Source organism: Talpa occidentalis, unplaced genomic scaffold (genome assembly GCF_014898055.3).
Source record: "Talpa occidentalis isolate TD23 unplaced genomic scaffold, MPIMG_talOcc4v2.1 talOcc4.16, whole genome shotgun sequence".
NCBI lineage: Eukaryota > Metazoa > Chordata > Mammalia > Eulipotyphla > Talpidae > Talpa > Talpa occidentalis.
Genome location: NW_023601653.1, coordinates 71,898,124 through 71,918,981, shown reverse-complemented (window position 1 = coordinate 71,918,981; position 20,858 = coordinate 71,898,124). Strand labels below are relative to the sequence as shown.

The following is a 20,858-nucleotide window of genomic DNA, read 5'->3' as shown; positions in this document are numbered from 1 at the left end:
TATGGATCCTGGGGGGAGGCAGCAAGGCATGAGCAAAAGAGGCAAGCTTCCTGATTCTTAGTAAGAATCCTCTCTTCATAGACCTCCTAGTGTGAGTCCTGGTTCCCTTAAGTCCGACCCAGGTGTAGGCACTGGGGAAAACTCATTCTGGTTGAGTGGCTTTGATTTTGTACTCTTAATTTTAATGATAAAAAATGTTCCAAAAGCCCTCTACCCCATTCCTGGTTTTCTTGTCTCCCAAAAACCTGACGTCGCATAGTTATGTGCAGCCAGGGAGATATAAAATCACTACTTCACCTACCTAGAACCTACTCACCTTTCAGATCTTCTGTAGCTCCCTAAAATGAGTCAAACCCCTTTGTCATAGTCTCTTACTGTGGTCTGAACTTCTGCTTTTGCAAAACGGCCATTACAGTTCAGTGCATGGCCTCCCTGCCAGACTTGAAGCCCCCCGAGAGCAGAGGTCATGCTTGATGTGCTTGTTGCCTGCACACACGGGAACTCAGAGTTTTGAGCTTGAGTAAGAAAGGGGAACAAAATGATGGTAGAGATTTTGGCAGAACCAGGTTGATTCCTTTCCCTTCCCATTCCAATCTCTTGCTACTTAATGCGTTAAGATCCAGCTACTGCCGTTTCCTTGGCCCAAACTCAAAAGCCAGGCTCAATCAGGTCAGAGAAATCTAGCCATACCCTGTCAGGTCTTTTTCTTTTAACAAGAATCTGATCAGTCCTTCTTAAACTTCACCTTCTGAAAAGAGAACTTTCCCTCTGGTGAGTTACCCAAGGTCATACTGAGTCAAAGAGCAAGCCAGAAATAAAACTCTGATCAGGGGCTCCCAAGTTGGTGCTTGATCTTCTTGTTAAAGGAATAAAGAAGAAGAAATGGGTGCCTTGCTGATGCACTGAGAATGTTAATCAAATGTGGACTGGGAAGGCACTTGCACTTCTGCAAGTTATCTGGGAGATACTGAAGCATAACGAGCCCATCAGGAGAAGGTATTTCTCAAAATGGACAGAAAAACAAAAGAAGTGCAATCTGGATTTGTAATTAATATCACAAAATGATTTGTGTTAAAATGTTATCAGTCTCCATAAGTTTATTGACAATTGAATTATGCCCTAACATATGGCCCATTCTTGAAAATGATCCTTATGTCCTTGAGAAAAATGTATATGCTGTACTTTTGGGGTAGAATGTTCTGTACATGTCTAGTAAATAAATCTGATCTATCTCATCATTTAAAAAAAAAAAACTGAATTGTGACTCTCCTAACCGTGTTACCATCGTGAGGTTGGGTAGGTACATGCCCGAGTCAGCTTACTGGATGACTTCTTGGTAGGGGGCATAGGAAAGATAAGGAGCTGCAGAAAACACAACTGTCTTTGGGATAACTCTATGTTCCTATCTCATGAAATGCCACTTAAAAGATGAATAAGACCAACACATAATTCTTAGGTACAGAGCCATACAGTGAGAAAGTTCAAATGAAAGCTCAGCTCTTAGCCTGCAGTGCTGAAGAATGAAGGTCAAGTAGTTAGCTGAGAAAATGGATTACATAATCTTATAGCAGGAGACGTACACCAGTTGTAGCAAGGAGTTTACTGGCTGCATAGTAACAATAACCAAGACATCTTCTCACCGGGGATGGATTAGGCACAATACAGGAAGGAGGAGAGGATGAGAAGACTATATGAGCTCCCAAACCACCTTCCAGCCCGGAGTCTCTGAAAACAAGAGAAGTAGGCTGCCTCTGACAAAAAGAAACGCTTAAGGGATAAACTTGAACATCTTTCCTAGATATTCAGGACTCACCCCTCGTATCTATTACTCATAGTGACCAAGCCCCACCCCCCCCAAATAATCACATACTTCATATTTCTTTGAAATGTTCATTTCTTCCATTGGTGCTGCCCCAAGCAAAACCATAAGATTATTCATCAGCAGTGAGGCAGGGCAGCTTGTCTCACCAAACCTCTTCCTGCATGTGGTACAAGGGGATAAAAGTAAGTAAAATCCTTTGATCAATTTCTAAGCAAAAATAATTTTTGACAGAGCTTTGTTCTTTCTTTCTCTGCTATTTTTTATAAACTTTTATGTTCTTTATGTACAGTAACGCACTGTGTGGCGTTTCGGTCAGTGATGGGCTACGTACCCGACAGTGGTCCCCAGAGGCCTAGTGACGTCACAGCGGTAGGAACGTGAAGGTTCCAGCAATTTACTCCAGCAGCCGCCTCATTCATCTCAAGTTTATTGCATCTTTTGATGGCATCGTTTTCCTTATGCTTGATTTAACCTTGTGTTATTTCTGTGCACAATTCACTGCTAATATTGCCTTTGCACAGGACCGCCCAAGGATGTACATCTTGGGTTGTATCCCTTTGACGAAGCCATGCATGACTGTACAAAGACAGGATCTTAAATTTCATCTGGAAATGGGCCATCTCTTTGTTTTAAAGCAAAATAAAATGTTTATTTAAAAAATTAACCAAATATCCTTCCTCAAGGAGAGAAGACAATCTAGGATCAACTAGGGCTATTACAAGATTGTTTCTTGTATTGTTCCTGATGACCTGAGAGGTAACCACCAATATCTGAACACCTGTAAACAATATTTGTAAATATATCACATTTCTACATCATCGATCAAAGCTCAGTTGAATTTTCATCAGACTGGACTGGGGAATGATTTTAATGAACAGAAAAATTGATTTGTTTCCACAGGTAAGCCTTGATCATCCCTCATTTCTCTCAGGTCTAAAATTAGAGATCTTTTGATACCTTCCCCTTTTTGCTCATAGAAGCTTAGAGATTAAATGAAATGCCTTAAGTTGCCTCAAAAGCAATTACTATAGACATAGCGGGAGTGGCTGGGGCTAAATGGGCTGCAGGAGGCCTGCTGCTTGGGTGAATGCAAACACACCCTCCAGAACTTCTCCCTGAGAGGAAAGGACACTGGAGGCAGTGGGCCTTGATCTGCTTGGGAATTTTCAACAGCACAGAGTAGATGACTTTCCCCACAGGCTATTTGATGATTCCAACTGAGAAGGAGACTTCTTTTTGTACATGTAGGTTATATGAGTTATAGGCAACAAACTCATTGAGAGTCTATGACATTTGAGTTGAAAAGTCAGGTTTAAGTTATGCAAAGTGGAGATGAGACACAGAAACCATAGAAACAAATACATGGCACACACAGATGACCAAGATGGGCTGTGGAAAGCTTTAATCACCACATGTAAAAACAATATGCTCGTATATCAAAAATGGCCCCAAATTCTTTATCAGCATCACCATAACAGTCTAGATATAAAGTGTTGCACTGATACAAAATCTTCCTGTTCATAACCACAAGATTTATGAAACAGTTTCTTATAAACATTTTTTTTTTTAACCCTGAGGTGGATATCACCAAAGTTAAAAAAAAAAAAAAAGTACTTATCTGCTGGACTTACTCAGTGTAGGGTTTTTTAAAACTATTCATTCATCTGCAGTGCCTTTTCTTCATTCTGCCCACCGATACTATGTGATGGCAATGGTTGTGTCCGATCTTATTATAAACTGATTAGGATTTGCAATTCAATCTACTGATCCAAAGAAATAAAATTTTAACATCAATTAACTCTACGCTATCACATTTAGAAAATTTATCAAAATCAGCTCTTTGTTATAAAAGGGGAGTTGGCAATACATTCCTAGACAAGAGTAACAGTAACAGTTTGGTTCTTACAAACTCTACTCACTACACAGGAATCAACTAGCTAAGTTGAGGATTCCCACAAATTGCTGCGTAAGTATGAATGCTGGGTTCTCAGTCACCTGGAGATAAGACCTGTACACACCTAAGAGAAAATAATCCTCAAGGGAAACAACATTATTCCATTCGAGTGATGATAGAAACAATCATATTAATTTAGAAAAGCGATAGCGAAGTTGAAGTGGAGACTATTTTAACTTTTTTTTTTTTTGGTATCACAACAAAAAGATTTTCAAAATCTGAACTCCTACCATATCAACATTGTTTTTTGTGAACATCTAGTGCAATGGTGGCCTACCCTCGTGGCTTCAATTATTTCCCTAATGAACTCTGCAAACTTCTAAAATGTATTCTTTCTAAATTTTCACAGCACTTCATCTAAACCACTGTTTGCGCACACTGGAATCAGGAAATCTTTATTGTTGCTGGGTTCCTAGGTATGTCCATTCGATTTCCTGTGTATGACTTAATTCCGACTGCACAATTACATGAATGGTGGGCCATAATAAAACTCTGGGCATATATGGCAGTTAAAGAATTACCATTCCTACGCTTGCTCCATAATCTTTATTTTTGTTATTTCTAGATATCTTCCAAATGCAAATGATTGAACAATACAACACAGGCATAAACATTTACTTTCTGGAGTTTTCTTGAGAAGTTAAATTATGTTCATTACCTCTCAGTCAAAAGTTGGTAAGGATAATGGGGAGATGATTTAGTATTAGATTGAGTTAGAAAAAGGTTAGACTAAGTCAGAAAAAAGCCATCTTGGAAAGTTTTGATGAAAGTGTTCTTTTTTTTTTTTTCAGGTAAAATCATGGAATATTAAGGTTGGAAAAACTTTCAATAATCATATGGCCAGATGTCCCATCTGATACCTGATTCCTGTGTAACATCTCTGCCACGTGGCTCTCAGCCACTGCTAAACTATGTTTAGGGACAGGAAGCTGTTCCAACATTAGTTATTCCACCTTAGCACAGATAACAAAACAGATGGAACAGGTAAACAAGCTTCCATTAAACATGGTTATGAATCATATTTAACTTCTCAAGAAAGCTAGCTGATTGTCAATTGCTACTCAAAAGAACAAACCAGATTTGTTCCTAGCATCCTTTGTTTTCTATAATGACTCAAAATGGGAAGACACAAGTTAGAAATGTGAATTTCATAAATTATTGCTGATAGCAGTGTGTGTGGTGGGAGAGCAGATAAAAAGAATTTAGAAGTAATCATTGCAGGGACTCCAGATCACAGGAAAAATACACATTTTCAATAATAAAATAAAAATTTCACTTTGAAGCTGCAGTAAACCCTTTGTCTAGCAAGTCCTGGTACAAGAATTCAAGAGCCCCAGAGGACGAGCTGTAGGCTGAGTACCAGACGCAGCATTTGTCAATTAGACGTAGGAGACAGAGAGAGAATGCTAAGAGGAGGCTGAGACAGCAGCAGAGTCCCAAGGCAACAGGAAGCAGGTGCCCTGCCTTGAGTTTCCCTGCTGGCTTGTCTGGCAGCACTGCCAGTACTTTCCTTACTCCTGACTTCTCCCAGGGTACTGAGCACTGCAGCAGGCTCTAAACCCCCTTCAAAGCAACACATGGATTCCGCAGACATATCAGAATTCAATGTATCAAGGACCAATTCCTTGAAGGGACACGTTTAGGTGAATATTTTTATTTTTTGAACAGATAGATGGATGTCTATTTGAACTAAGGAAGTTTATCCTGATAACACACATGTAAATTTCAAGGACTGTGACTGACCATGTTAAGTGAGACTAGGCTGATTCCATTTCAAGTGGTATCTTTCACCCCATGTGTTAAAAAGACAATGGCACCATTCTTTAACAAAAAAGACTGTAGCAGACAAAAACAAAACAACAGCACAACCAACCTTAAAGTCAGTATGTCTTTTCATATGGAGGCCACTTTTTCTCATATCTGGTTCATAGGATCAGATAATTAACATGTAGTGGCTAGATGACAGGAGAACAAATCTTCCTGTTGAAAAGGAATAAAACTTCTTGACCACTGAGATTTGGAAGTGCGATCAGTGAAAGTCGATTAAGTATTCAGGATAGATTTGGTTGGCATCAAACACCACAAAAATCTTCGGATTCCAGGTGTCATCCACACAGCTGTCGTATAGATTCACATAGCTCCCATCTTTGGAAGGAGGACGCATGTATTTGGAGTCTCCATTTATGTAATCTCCAATTAGCACTCGAGCAAGAAACATAGACTTATATGTTCTAAACAGATGCCGCTGTTGCAAGCTTACACCATGAATTTGGAATGTGTTTCCATGCTTTATATCATCTTTGCAGAAGCGACTGGAATAAGCAGCATCTCTAGCAAAATAGGTTCCTTAAATAAAAAGGACAAAAAAAAAAAAAGACAAGAGCCAAGATTACTCTGAAGAATATGTGAAACATAGGCAAGAACACTGTAATTGTTAAAGGAATCGACTCATCGTCTCATGGAATTGTGTAACAAAAATAGATGTGGAATCTCCTCTTGGGTAACCTTTATGCAACAAATCCATCTGTTATGGACAGCTGGGAGTAGACTGTCATGGGGACGGATGCACCAGTACAGACCAGCCCACCACCACCACTATCCCCCAGGCCCACCGAAACGTAGCTACCAGACTTCTGTTTTCAAAAGAAATCCTACTAAAATATCCAGTAAGACATACACACTGTTTCCTTCTACCACTTTGTTCACCCCCTACCCTTGTCCAGCACCTACAGATGTTCAGGAGAGCACAGTGAAAACTACTGACCCCCAGAAACCACATTTCTGTGCTACAGAGGGACAATTCAATGGTATGTCTAGAGATAATAGAAGCCCACATCCAGGAAAAAGATTTCTGAAAAGAATGCAATGGTATTCATATGTAAGCCTTCCAAAAAAAACAGTCTCACTGTTTCGTTACCTGATAGGAAACCCCAAAAGGCATCTGACTCTTCTGAAATGGCAGGCCTAGGAAACTGACATCATTCAGGGAATATTTGAAAAAATCTGGAAATGAACTGCAAAGCTTCGTATTGCCCAGTACAGATGAGATTTATGTAACACTTTTCCGGTCCTCTTAGCATTAAGTAAATGGAATGGCCCTTTCAGTAATTATTTTTAAAAATTAACTTACTTTTTTAAAAATGCAGCACATCCTGACCCTGAGTGGAAGCCACTTCTCTTGCGGGAGGTTAGATTCAGAGTAAAGACTAGAAAAACAAATGCTTCCCCTCATCTCTCCTTAATTTATTTGAATAGTGGGAATAAGTTTGAGAACATGGACTTTTCCAACATTAGAAATGTCCCAACATTAGAAAAAAGGTGACGATTTCCCTCATTATTCCTTATTGCTCACTAATAGTCCTGCCTATCATTTTCTAACAAACAAAGCAAGACAAATAATAACAGCACCTAGATCTGTACCTATCCTCATGTTTAGGTTTGTCCATGGAGAGGACTTGTACATGGAAATTAAAGGTAATGCAAAAATCAGCTTATCTGCACACATTGTCCCAGCTGATGACTGGGACTTGGGAAGTTATTAAATCTGGTAAAAGAGTAGAAGTCTCCTCTCTCCTGCCGCCCGCTGCTCCCCTCAGCAGTGTGCTTCGGTCCTTCTGCCTGCTCTGCTCCCTGCTCTGGCTCTGGTGAATTCTCTCACCCTCCTGCGCTTCTGACTGTACCCAGTGCATGTATAAACAAAACAAACAAACAAATAAATAAATAAATAAAACATGCCTCTATTTAAAAAAAAAAAAAAAAAAAAAAGAGTAGAAGTCTGACTTCCATCTTGCACATGCAGGAAGTGGTTTTTCTGTGACGGAGAAACTTGGAGGGTGTGCCAGGAACCTAGTACAGTAAACTTTAACGACTATCAAATTGCTGAAGTACTGAACAATCAACATATTCTAAAGAGAGGAGATTGTCTCCTACAACCAACATTGGAAATGAAATTCTGATAATTACCTTTCCCAAAGAGAGCACCATGTATACCATTTATTCTCCAGTCAAAGTTATGAATGCAAATGGCTTCCACAAATTCGCTGCTGGTACCATGAAAGAGCATTTGCTCGTTAATCTGAGGCACACCTCTTTTTTTCTTGAGCTGAGCCTTTTTCCTAAAAACATAATACCGAGACACACACAACACACAGAGAAATATACCATATGCAGCATTTATTAATTTTTTAAGGAGCAATGTCAACAGGAAGGGTAAAACAGAAAAATGTCTTTAACATAAAATCTTAAGTTTTAATCTTAAAATAGGGCAGCTCTGGAAAAGAAATAATCTCCAATGTGCATATTAATTAACACTGAGATTTAAAGCTGGAAATTATACCAAAAACTATATGTACCCCAGACTGTTCCCCATCATAGTAAAGGTAACTGACTGCCTGAACCAGCCAAGCTTTACAGATGCCTCAATGTGACACTACAAATAACTCAATAGTACAAATCCAGGAGTCTTTAGACAGCGAATTCCTTGAAGAGGGATAATGTCTTCATCTTTTAGCCCTAGAGACTAGAAAATGGTGGTTTAATTAAACTGAATTTTGAATCTCAGGGCTAAAGGGATATGAAGTCATCCTGTTCAATCTGTTTCCCAATGGAAAACTACCTCTTGACACACAAAAAGATATTCAACATAGGACTGATTATCATAGCAAAGCAAATAAACTGAAATGGCCTAAAATGCTTCCGTAGATAAAAATCAAGTAGTAAGTACATGTTTATATATGATATTTTAAAGTAATGTACTAGATCTATACATACTTAGAGAAAACTCTTAAAAATAATGTTGACTGTAAAAAGAATGTTGCAAAAAGAGACATCTAAGTCCAAATAATACTGCGCATTCTGTGTATATACATTACAGGCAGTAAAACTACAAAAACAAGGACAAGAAGGCATCATGCACCCTCAGTAGGAAAGGAGAACAGGACTGGGATGGGGCAAACACATTTGCAAGATGGCGAAATGTATTTGTGATCAGTCTTGCAAGGTCTTCCTGATTCCTGATGCATTCACACAACAATTATTTTTAGAAAATATAGCCACCGGGCCTCCCCTGGTGGCGCAGCAGTTGAGCGCTGGGTTGCGAAGCTGCCCGCAGCCTCTGCAGCGCCAGTTTGATCCCTGGCTGCTCCCCGGCCACCGGACGAGGGTGCCACATGGCATGCAGACCTCTCCTGCCGCCCGCTGCTCCCCTCAGCAGTGTACTTCGGTCTTCTGCCTGCTCTGCTCCCTGCTCTGGCTCTGGTGAATTCTCTCACCCTCCTGCGCTTCTGACTATACCCAGTGCTTATATAAATAAATAAATAAATCTTTTAAAAAAGAAAATATAGCCACCCCCATACTAAACCAAATACTAAACCAATACTAAACCAAATACACAATACCCAAACACCCAATACCCAATACTAAACCAAAAATGCCCAATACTAAACCAAAATCTGCCTTCTGTTACTTCTACTGACTGGTCTCAATTATTCCTTCTGAACACAAAGCAATTCAAAGCACTCCTATACAAGACAACTCTGCAAATATCCAAAAATAACTATGAACACCAACCAGGCTGCCTTGTCTAGGTTAAGTACACACCACTCCATCAACAATTCCTCACAGCTTCCAGACCTTTCTCCCTCCTGGACAGGCTGTCACTGACAAGAATCTGCAGAATACTGTCAAGTGTATAAATGACGGAGGAAGAGAAATGTTTTTGAGAGCACTGGCTCCAGCCTCGGCCCCTTCGTACACCAGAGGCATCATACTACTGACTTCCACGAGTCAATTAAAGCTCCCAGGACTTTACACCAGACCTCTTGGGTTTGCTGTATTTGTGCAACTAACTTACAAATCCAACACAGTGGATTTATTTCAATTAATCTTCATCTTGACAGAGTAATTTTAAATGTATAAAATTTATAAACATGCAGCTTAGTGAGTACACAGGCCATGGATACTTGCATTTAAATAATGTGAGAGATAGAAATGTCTGTGGCATTTCTCAAGAGTCACTGGAAATATGCACCAAAATTTATATGTGCATGCTTTGATCTAAGGGTGATAGTCTTCAGACATTAAGCATGACGTTGGAAGGATGTGTATTAAACAAATATTTACTTCAAACGAAGTAAGCATGTTTTCGCTAAGAGTAAATTATATCAACTTCCTTTTTACAATTTTATGATCTGCCTTTTTCTTACAAGGCACATTTGTTGCTTATCTAACTAAGAAAAACATTTTTCAAAAAGAATAATTATATTTGTTTTGACTCAATTTCAGTCATCCAAGGTCTTCCTGACTCCTGATTCATTCACACCAAGAGCTACTTTTGAATCTTTTACAAGTGTGATAAGAAAGCCTTGTACATTTTCTTCCACGTTCCTGATAATGTTGAAGGGCTCAAAAAGCAAGCTTGCATGCCATTCAAGGTACTCTCTGCATAAGACTTTAACCTGGTATCCATGCCTCTATCTTGTCTCTATCACAGAAACCTTTCTCAAGCACATTTTAAGAATCAAGTTACACTGTCTATGGGGCTCCCCCATCTCCCATTATGGTGACTGATAGTGAGCTGGGCATTGGTGAACCCACACTGTTTTTTTCCTGAGTAAACGTTTGCTTAACACACATCCTCCCAAGGTCAAGCTCCAGGACATGTAATGACTAGAATATACTCTAAAATGTGGATCTTTACTCATCACTAATTTTAAGTACAGATCAGAATAACTTTTGGTATGAAAATTCACTCAAGTCTCTTGGATTTTATAAAGGAACTGCAGGTAAAAAAGCCAATGTGGGCACTGAACACCTGCTGGTAACTGGAGTGGATGCACATGCGTACATGACGGGAGAGCAGGATGGGTGGTGAAAGCTTTACATCCCACAGCCTGGTTCATTCTGGTGCTTACTAGTTAGGCCTCCTGAAATGTGGAGACTTACAAACCACAGAGTTGGTGTTCCAGAAAAGCTAACATGGAGTTCTAAGGCCTCTTGCACTTAACCTTTGGGGAAGGTCATAGAATTCCAACTACACTAAGTTCTCACAGCCCTGCCCACTTTTGCCCAACCCCATGTTCATATCTAAACTTACTGTAACACCCACTTTTCAAAAATACCTTAAACTACCTACCCTCTCAGGGAGGAGAGTGCTAATGTGGCCATGCAGTGACCTCAGCACTCAGAGCTGCAGTAGAAGAGACCCTGCGCCCTGGCTGAAGTGCTTGCCCAGCTGTAGGCCCAGGGCTCTCTCCCTGACTAAGCATCAGAATCAACTGCAGAAATTTTCAAAGATAAGATTCCTTTGGCATCTGTGACTCTACATTCTATTTGTTTTCTTCTACATTCTTACTTATTACTTTCTCAGTTTCCTCCTGGGTTTTTTCCCCTTCTGTCCGTCCCTTCTGGAGTTGGGTTCTTTGCCCTCTTCTTAATCTACACACACTCTCGGGTCATCTGATCAATTGCTATTCCAATTCTAACAACTCCAAAACCTTTATCTTTAGTCTACACCAGCTTCCTGAGTTCCCAAGCCACATATCAATGACTACTCTCCCCCATTCTCCCTAGAGGCAAAAACAAATACCTGTCCCTACCCATACACCCCTGGCCAATTAAAACAAACAAGTAAGTAACTTCATTGTCATCTTTCGTCTCCCTTCCCTGCCCCAAACATCAAACAACATGGTTGCATATCCTTAATATCTCAAAACTGTTCTCTTCAAACTAAATAATTGTTACTAAGGATGGAAGGCATGGAGTGGGTGAAATGAGTGAAGATGGGCAAAGGGCACAAACTTCCAGTTATAAAATCAGTGAGTCATGAAGATGTAACATAATGCATGGGGACTACAGTTAACAGTAGGGTATTATATATTTCAAAGTGGCTAAGAGAGTAGACTGTGAAAAGGAAAAGATTGTACTTATGTGTGGTGATAGAATTTAACCAGACTTACTGTGGGGATCATTTCTGAATATATGCAAATATTGAATCACTATGCTATGCAATCTGAAATTAATATAAAGCATTATGTCAATTACAGCTCAATAAAAAAAAATACATGAATATAAAACAATCCTCTTTGTTCCAAAACACCAAAATGCACATTGGTTTAGGTAACCTATTGTGTCTCATTTAATTACTGAAACAATTTCCTAAACTGGTCTCCTGCTTCTGTGATCCTTTTAAAACAGAGTTAGTTTCTCAACCATGATACTATTGATATTTTGGACTGGATAATTCCTTGCTGTGGGGGGTGTCTTGTGCATTTAAAAATGTTTAGGGTCTCTGGTCCCTACCATCTACCCAGTAGATGCAAGTAGTGTCCCCATCTCACCACATGACTATCAAAAATGACTCCAACAGGCATATGAAAAAATGTTCAACATCACTTGCCATCAGGGAAATGCAAATCAAAACTACCATGAGATACCATCTTACACCAGTGAGAATGGCACATATTAAAAAAACTAGCAACAACAAATGCTGGCGAGGGTGTGGAGAAAAAGGAACTCTTCTGCACTGTTGGTGGGAGTGCAAACTGGTCCAACCACTGTGGAGAGCTGTGTGGAGATTTCTGGACCTACTAAACATAGAGCTTCCATATGATCCAGCAATTCCACTCCTAGGTATTTACCCAAAGGACACAGAAACATCAACTCCAAAGAACACCTGCACCCCTATGTTTATAGCAGCACTGTTTACAATAGCTAAGCTTTGGAAACAACCCAAATGCCCAAAAATAGATGACTGGATCAAGAAGATGTGGTACATATATACCATGGAATATTACTCAGCATTCAAAAAAGATAAACACATGCAATTTGCAGCAACATGGATGGCGCTGGAAGGGATCATGCTCAGCGAAATAAGCCAAAAAGAAAAAGAAAAATACCGGATGGTCTCACTCATAGCAGGAATCTAGAAAACTTAAATAAGGGACCAGGAAAATGAATAACTATAAGAAAGTGAAAATCAAAATCAACAAAAAACTATGAACCAGAGACACTTTTAGGGGGGCGGGGGCGGGAGGGGAGGGATTGGGGTCAGAATGGGGGGCTGCAATTGTATGGGGAATATAACAATAAAATTTAAAAAAAAAAAAATAAATAAAAAATAAAAAAAAAAAAAAAAAAAAAAAAAAAAAAAAAAAAAAAAAATTTAAAAAAAAAAAAAAAAAAAAAAAATGACTCCAGTCATCACCAAATGCTCCGTGCTGGGCAAATTCCCTCCTGATTGAGAGCTACTGCTTTTGACCCTTCCTCTACAGTATTGCCTGATGAATTATTTTTCTAAAATGCAAATCAGACCCACCACTCTGTGTAAAGTCCTACAAGACGTTCTACTGTCCCGGGAAAAAAATACAAACCCCTAAGTTTGGTCCGTAAGGCCCTGCATGGTCTGGGCCCTGGCACCTCTCTGACTCCTACTCTGGATCAGTTCAACCCAAGTAAGACACTGACTAAGATCACATGACCACCCCTTACTTTAAACTCCTTCATGTTTTACCTCTTGACTACCTTCCCAGCCTCTTCTCTCACCAATTATCCTAACTTTCTATTCTATTTGAAATTCTCTCAACACTCTACACTCCCCTTTGTATCCAGACTCTGGCCTGGGCTGCTCTTAAAGCTTGGGGTGTGCTTCCCACCTCTTCCTGCATCTAGCTTAAATGGCAACCACTTAGAAAGTGCTCCTGCACGTCCCCCACTCTGCAACATGTCCTCCTTCTGCCAGCAGGAACGCATGGATACCCTCACTTAATGTTCTCATGATGCCTTGCACTCACCCCTATGTTTTGTGGCACAGTGGCCTGGATCTTTGTCTAAGCTAGGACCCTGTACTCTCTTATATCCCAACACCCAGAATAGTGCCTGTCACAAATGGAGTACTAAAACAATTGCTAAAAAGAAGGGAGAGAAGAAAGGCATGGGTGACATGCGAACAGATGCCTGATGAGCTCACAGGGGCCTCAGTGTCTATGTGGTGAGTCACAGGTATGTGACACGACAGATTAGGTTATTTTAGTTTTCAGGGAGATGTCAAAATGACAGGCTGTCCATACAGCACAGTATTTTCTACTGTCATAGAAGGTAGCAAGTTCATTTACCATCACAGATTTCCAGGGCCTGGCTGACATTACATAAAAGCATGAAGGGCATTGCCAGAGGAAAATTGTTTCCAGTGAAATTCATAGTATAAAATGGTTTGGGGATTCACTGGCACATTTTTACCACTGGATTTAAATGAGGGCTAAATGAAGACTCAAATTATAAGGGAGACCAATATGAACTACACTTCAGAGCCTGATTAAGAATAATAAATGGAGAGCATGGGGCATCCAGTGTGGGCTGAAGGGAGGGTAGGGGAAAGGAGGGAGAAAAAAGAATAATAAATCAAGTTTTACTCTAGCCATTTTAGAAAAATTTACTTTATTCACTGAGAAAATAAAATCAAAGCAGGGTAGGCTTCCATCTTTTCTATAACAGCATCATCTAAACAAGAACTGAATGAAGCTTTCTAAACTCCAACTCAGTTATTGTCAGAAATAAAAGCTGATTTGGTCCAAAGGTTCAACATTACAAAGAATACAAGCTAAAAACTTCTTATTTTACCATGAACTATTATGAAAATATTAGGCCATATTATCAAAAATAAAAATAAAACACAAAATTCAGTCTAATTTTCAAGTATATGAGAACATAAAGAGTTAAGGATACTGGGATTTGCTTTAAAATATTTCAGCAGCAACAATATTAACAAAAAAGGAGCTATATTTCATGTGGTAAATCTTGATAAATGTTAATCAGGAGGATCAGTACATGGTGGTTCATTCTATTAGACTATTATTTGAAACATTGCTGAATAAATATTAACATTGTTTACACTTAAAAAATCAGAAATCAATTCTCATACACACGCTTAATAAACATATTTCAGAAAAACCACTGTTTTAAGTAGTACTTATAAAAAAAAAAAGAGCCTTGTTGGTTAATTTGGGTAATACCTTAAGTTGTCTGGCCTTTACTTTTAGGTTAAATGTGCTAATCTGTCTTTTCCGACCTAAACTGAGTAAGGACTTGAGATTTTTAAATCTACAAAATAAACTTTGGACTCAGCAGGAAATTTCAGGGTATGTTTTAAAGAGTCTTCCAAAACAAAACAAGCAAACCAAATGACTACAGACAAGAGAAGTGTCATCACTGTTTAAAAATTTTTGAAAAGTTTCATGATGTTTACAGAGACTTCTTATTCAACATGAAAGTCTGAATCAACAAAGTCATATTCACAAAACTGAACAGCTCCCCAAATTCCCTTGTAATGCAAATTCCAGCCACAATGCAAACCTTGAAAGGAGGGAGCTGCTAGCAATGGGAAGAGAGTATGACCTCTAACAAGACATCACGGTGCTGGAAGGACAGCTGGCATTAACTTATTAGAGCAGCTCTTTGAACTCCCTGAGAATGCTGAGGAGAGAGCTGAGAGACTGGGTCAAAATATGGCAAGAGAAGACCGGGGGACTCAACTCCGTTCTTGTGGTGACACTGGAAAGCAATACAATGAAACATTTGTGTTTAACTATCTGTAAGACTATAGAGAAGTCTTAGAGGCCAAGGAGAGGGTTCAGATTAGAAACTGTCTCACCTGCAAAAGAACTCCCACAAGTCTAGGTTTTGAATTCTCTGAATTCTTTTAATTCTGTTGCGATCCATTGTTTTCCCAAAGAGACTAGCAACTTCATTATATTCATGTGTTTGATGGTGCAAAGGAATAAGCTGGAAAAAGAAGTTGGCATAGTTTGATTGGGGTCCTTTCCAACCTCTCATACAGTATAGTCAGTTCTGCTCTTACCTGGTAGGGTACTTCAGTATTCACGTTCTCCCAGTGCGGTGGCATGGGGATAGCCTCATTTTCACAGATGTAACTTTAAATAGCAAAAGATAAAACAAAATATTAGCAGCTGATTGTCGTTAACTGTTGTTAATTATTGTTAATGATTTAACCTTTTCTCCAAAGCTGAATTTTCATGTCTGAGGTGTTGTGACAAATGCAAGCAAGGGTAGCATGTCTTTATTTTCAAATATTTATAAATGTTTACTGTGTGCCACTGTGTAGTGATACGTTGAGAATTTTCACAGAAAACATCACCCTGACATAAAACTGAGACTTCAAAAGAGTTGTTTATTCTGTCTTGTTTTTCTAAAACAAGCATTTTGTGAAAATGTAGGTAAGATTTTAGGTGAGGTAAAGGAATTTCCAAGAAGAAAATCAAACTAGTTTAAAGGAACCTTGTTAACAGATCCACAATGCCTCGTAAGTCAAATCCAAACCCCTTGGTCATATATTCAATATCTTTCAAGATCTAACCTCAATCTAAACCTTTCTCAATTTATTGCCCACTATTTTCCTACACAGTCCACATTAATTCAATTAGTACAGTTAGTGAAATTTTTAAAAACACTCTATCATGTTTAAGTGAAGAAACACAGAAAAAGATGGTGATGGTGAGGGGCTTAATGGTAAAAGGCTGAAACTGACACGTGGAGTTCGCTAGTAACTGGAGGTTATTGAAGAACTTCGTAAACCTCAAGTCTGTCTTTAGTTTAAAACTCACTTCCATTTTGATTTAAAATTTGTTAAGTAGAAAGAAGCAACTAATGAATAATTTTCCTCCCATTCCAGTCATTGGTCTGTCCAATTCTCATCTGCTCCAGTTCCAAGTAAACATTTTTAATCTCTTGGGTATAATTCCAGAACTTCTTTAAGTTAACACAAGACAGATGTCCCCCCATACAAATGACAGTATAAACAGCATGTCCTTTGCAGCTGTTTCTTTTTTTTTTTTCACTTCTGTATCAGTAAAGAGAGAATATGCACATTCTCTAATCCTACAACAGAGCCTGACACATGGCAGACAATAAATACTGTTTGAATCAATGACTTCATTCTATCTGACAGATGCAAAGAATTCCATCACTGATAACAAGTCCCCTATTGATGATCTTTAGCTTGTGTTCAATGTTTTGCTACTGTTAAGAATACTGCAAAAACTAGATTTGTCTATTTGTCATTTTCACGTCTACTAGTCAGTCTGTAGGATAGCAACTTTGAAATGGAATTTCTGGATCAAAGACTAGATTTATTCATGATTTGGACAGAAACCCCCCAAATACTCCTTAAGTTTGTACTTATTGAAATTCCTACCAAAGATAGAGAATCCCTATCTCCCAAACCCCTCTCCAAAAAAATGCGTTTTCAAACATTTGAATTTTTGTCAGTCTGATAGTAAAAATAATCTGGTATAATTTGTATCTCTTTTATCATGAGTGAGATTTATGACCTATTCAAATTCTTTGCTCATTTTTCTAATGAGCAGACCAATACTGGTTTTCTATTTACAGAAGTCGATTCTTACACTTAGAATCTACTTAGCGATTACAAGAAGTACTTCATACACCACAGAGATTAACTCTTTGTCTATGATAGTAAGTAGCAATAGTTTTCCTAGCTTTTTTTTAAACTTTGCCTTAGTTTTCATTTTGGTATGCTAAAGTGCTTTTTTTACTTTTAACATAACCCTTAGCTTTAATTAATTTTAAGTTTCTTGCCAACAAGAAGCATGTAATATTCACCTTACATGTCATAAATGCTGAATTTACCTAAAATAAATAAACATTTCTATATCAACACCTACTCACCTTCATTACTCTACTGCCTCCTACCTAACTGTTCTTCCTCTTTCATTATCTTGCTTATTGTCCTCCATTCTGGTTAATTCTCTCTCTCCTGTCTGTTCTATGGTTTGTACAGTCTGTGACAGAACAAAGCACTTGATCCCATCGTGTGCTTCCTGCCCCACCAAAGTTATCGAATATAATAACATACAATTACAATAATAACATTTCCCATTATTATGTCTCATTTTTCTCAAGATTACATTCTCTTTGAAGATAAGTAGCTCCTCTTTCACATTCTTTGTAATTAAGAATGAGGATATTTTTTTAACTGGTAAGGAAATAATATTCTCTATATTCCGTAGAATATACTATGTCTTAACTGTACTTGAATAGCTTTTAAATCATGATGCTTAAGTATAAGTCAAAAGTCTTATGAAACAAACTCACAGAAACTTCAAACACTTCCTCCTTCAAACACTTCCTCCTGTTCAAAATATCTCCTTGGGAGGAGCAAATGGGATATTCCCTATAATTCATAAGCCAGGATGTTTTTATCAGGCTCATTTTAACTTCTTTGAACAGGAGGAATTTCAATACTTGGCTTGATGAATCATTCCAGAAAATAGGTTGTAACACTCTAAAATTTTTTACCTTCAATTCCATTCACTTGAATAGCAAATATCCTCTGGTGACACGTATATCTCTCTTTTCTGGCTATACTTAGTCAGAGGTAGCAAAAGGGGAAACTTGCGACCAAGATGTGGGGAACAGGTAGCTGTGCTGTTGTCCCCTCTACTCCTATCTTCGTTGGGCCTCCTCTAGTCACTACAACTTGAAAGTACTTCTAGGAGTTGCCTGATGGGGAGCAGAGGAGGTGGAGACAGATTGGACAACTAACTAGATTTATGGCCCAAGTGACCAGATGGTTCTCTGAGAGTATTTCCAAGTTAATTCAAACTTACCCTTGTAGGTTATTTTAAGGATTTATAGCAAAGACCATAAGATATTTTGTAACGACCATGCCAAGTGTTCTAAAGAACTGAAAAATCAATGCCAGGGGAAATGAAAAGGACAACAGGTAAGGAAACACTGGCAAAAAAATACCAATATGGTTATTTCAGGAACAAATAAGAAATTCAGTAATGAAAAGATCAACATTGGGATCATTAAATAACCTATGCAAACCATCTTTGGTCTCTTTGTTTCTCTGTCCAATATTAAGAGGGAGAGGCAAACCCCATTCTTTTTAGCCCAATTCTCTTTACAATACCTGAAAGCACTGATAGAAAAGGGGGCTCTTTTTATTAAGCGCTGTTTGCCAGTGGTGAGATTCATTTGCTTCATTTCTGTGTACAAAGACAAAGATAGTAGATAAGTCACAGAAACAGATTGTGCTATACATTTTCGCAAAGGTTTGAAGCCATACCCCTTGATGACCAAGAATCATGGAGCTTTGGGAGCAGCTAACAAGAAAAGCAGATTAAGGCTACCTTCCCGTGTATCTATTTATCATGTTCAAAAAATGCTATTGAGAACCACGGCTTCGTCACGTGATCTAAGCTCACACACACAGGCCGCTCAGCGCACCCACCCTTCCTGTCTGCATCGCACATGGGCTAAACTGACATGGAAACCAAGTTCTAAACTTCGGGAAATCAAGAGCACTAGAAAAAGGAAGAAATGCTAGCATTTATTCAGTGGGAAAAAAAATGTACTCTGATTTCTCCATACCTTTTGGAAATGACAAATATGTTACATTGCCACTATAAAACTTGTATAATTCACAGAATTTCACAAATTTATGCATTTTTTGCCTTCTCTTTCAGTTGTACACCTAAACTAGAAAACCTATCTACACTCGGTATTTACTTCTGTAAGCTAGTCTAGTGACAAAAGACTAATTAACTAAAGGTATCATTTTCTTTTATCTATGTCTTGGTTTTGGCAATATTTACCAGGTTCATTTCTCCATTCCCACAGAGTTAAGTAGTAAGTTTTCATGTGAGATTCTAGTCAATTTATCCTGTCTAATGGCTTCATTCCATTCCAAAATAAAGGGGTTCATTCACCCCGGCAAAAGCTACTGTGTGTTCTGTTGTGTTCTAGACTCTGCATGCACTGGCATTACCAAGAGTGCAGGGAGAAAGCAAGAGCATCTCAGCACATGGAGAGAAAGCTGTGGTGCCTTCTACTAACACCATCTCATTGGAAGTTCATGGTGAAGTTCATGGTTCCCCATTCTTAGCTGGGGCTCCTTTTGCAAATAGTCCAGGTGCAATGCTAATACCCATGCCTTTGAAACTGTATCCTTATAAGGAGGACCCAGGAACATGAGTGAATGCAGGGTACCCTATTTTTCAATAAAGGTATCTTTTAATAAATTGCGTTGTCTGAGAGGTAGCTCTCAAAACCTGCAGTACTAGAAAATACTCATTCAGAAACATTTAGCATGCCGAGTTATCTAGCCAAGGATAACAACCGCCGTCCTCTGTAGGAAGCTGGTCTGTGCAAATTGGGATGCTTCAGTAGTGCCTCAGCAATGGTGCTGTAAGACTGTTTTCGGGGCTCATTTCTATAGGTTGTTACTAGAAATGTCACCGTGCACAAGACTAGATGTCCACAGACACCTTCTGTCTAGACTGCAGCAGAGACAAATGCCAGGGAGCCCTTACAGGCAAACTTTTGACTAACATAATTTTTTTTTTAAGGTATAGTTAGTCAGGAGTAAGAATCTAATGTTTTAACTCTTAATAATAAATCAACCCAGACTTTGTGGCAACAAAAATCATTGGATTTTTTGGGCTCAGTAACCTCTTAACTGGACAAATCCTCTTTCCCATTTCTGGGCCTTGGTCCAGCCAAGGCAATTTCCTCAGGTTCCAACACCCTCCCACACCACAAGACACTACTGACTGTTACAAAGACACCGCTCAGAGAAATAGGGGAAGAAAAAGGAGAGGACTGAATTGTGAAGCAACCGAAATGCACTTTTATGAAGAAAGTTTCCCCATTCATGTCTCATTCGCCTCTTAGCAGCAAACAGCTGAAACCAGTAGGTTGAAAGTAAATCCAATGGGTTTTTTGTGAGATACCTAAAAACATACCCACGTATAATGGGTGAAATCCAAAATGGGGTAATTTCCAGACTAGATGGCTAATATATGGAAGCCAATGAAATCAGAAAATGGCAGAAGTTAATGTCCATTAAAGAAATAGTTTTCTTACAAAGACACCTAAGAGATGGGTTACTCAGTTCAACATTGGTTTTAAAACTATCACCAGTTATCTATGACTTTGTCACTTAATTTCTCAGGCTGATCCTTAAGATAAAAAGGTTTCCTCATATTCTGAAAGGCTGATGGGACGATGAACAAAGCAACAGCCAGCAAGTGCTTGTGTTCCTCA

General features: G+C 38.8%; 1 protein-coding gene across 7 annotated transcripts in view; it reads right to left on the bottom strand.

Moving 5' to 3' along the window:
- Nucleotides 1–5,654: 5,654 nt before the first annotated feature.
- Nucleotides 5,655–20,858, bottom strand: part of PARP11 (poly(ADP-ribose) polymerase family member 11) — a 37,170-nt gene continuing 21,966 nt past the window's right edge. For all 7 annotated transcript variants that reach the window (XM_037514529.1, XM_037514530.1, XM_037514524.1 and 4 more), the window contains 5 exons: nt 18,724–18,799; nt 15,628–15,700; nt 15,421–15,551; nt 7,740–7,891; nt 5,655–6,122 (listed from right to left, as the gene is read on the bottom strand). In XM_037514529.1, coding sequence (XP_037370426.1) covers nt 5,806–6,122; nt 7,740–7,891; nt 15,421–15,551; nt 15,628–15,700; nt 18,724–18,799 — 749 coding nt within the window. In that variant the 3' untranslated portion in view covers nt 5,655–5,805. The remainder of the gene's footprint in view (nt 6,123–7,739; nt 7,892–15,420; nt 15,552–15,627; nt 15,701–18,723; nt 18,800–20,858) is intronic.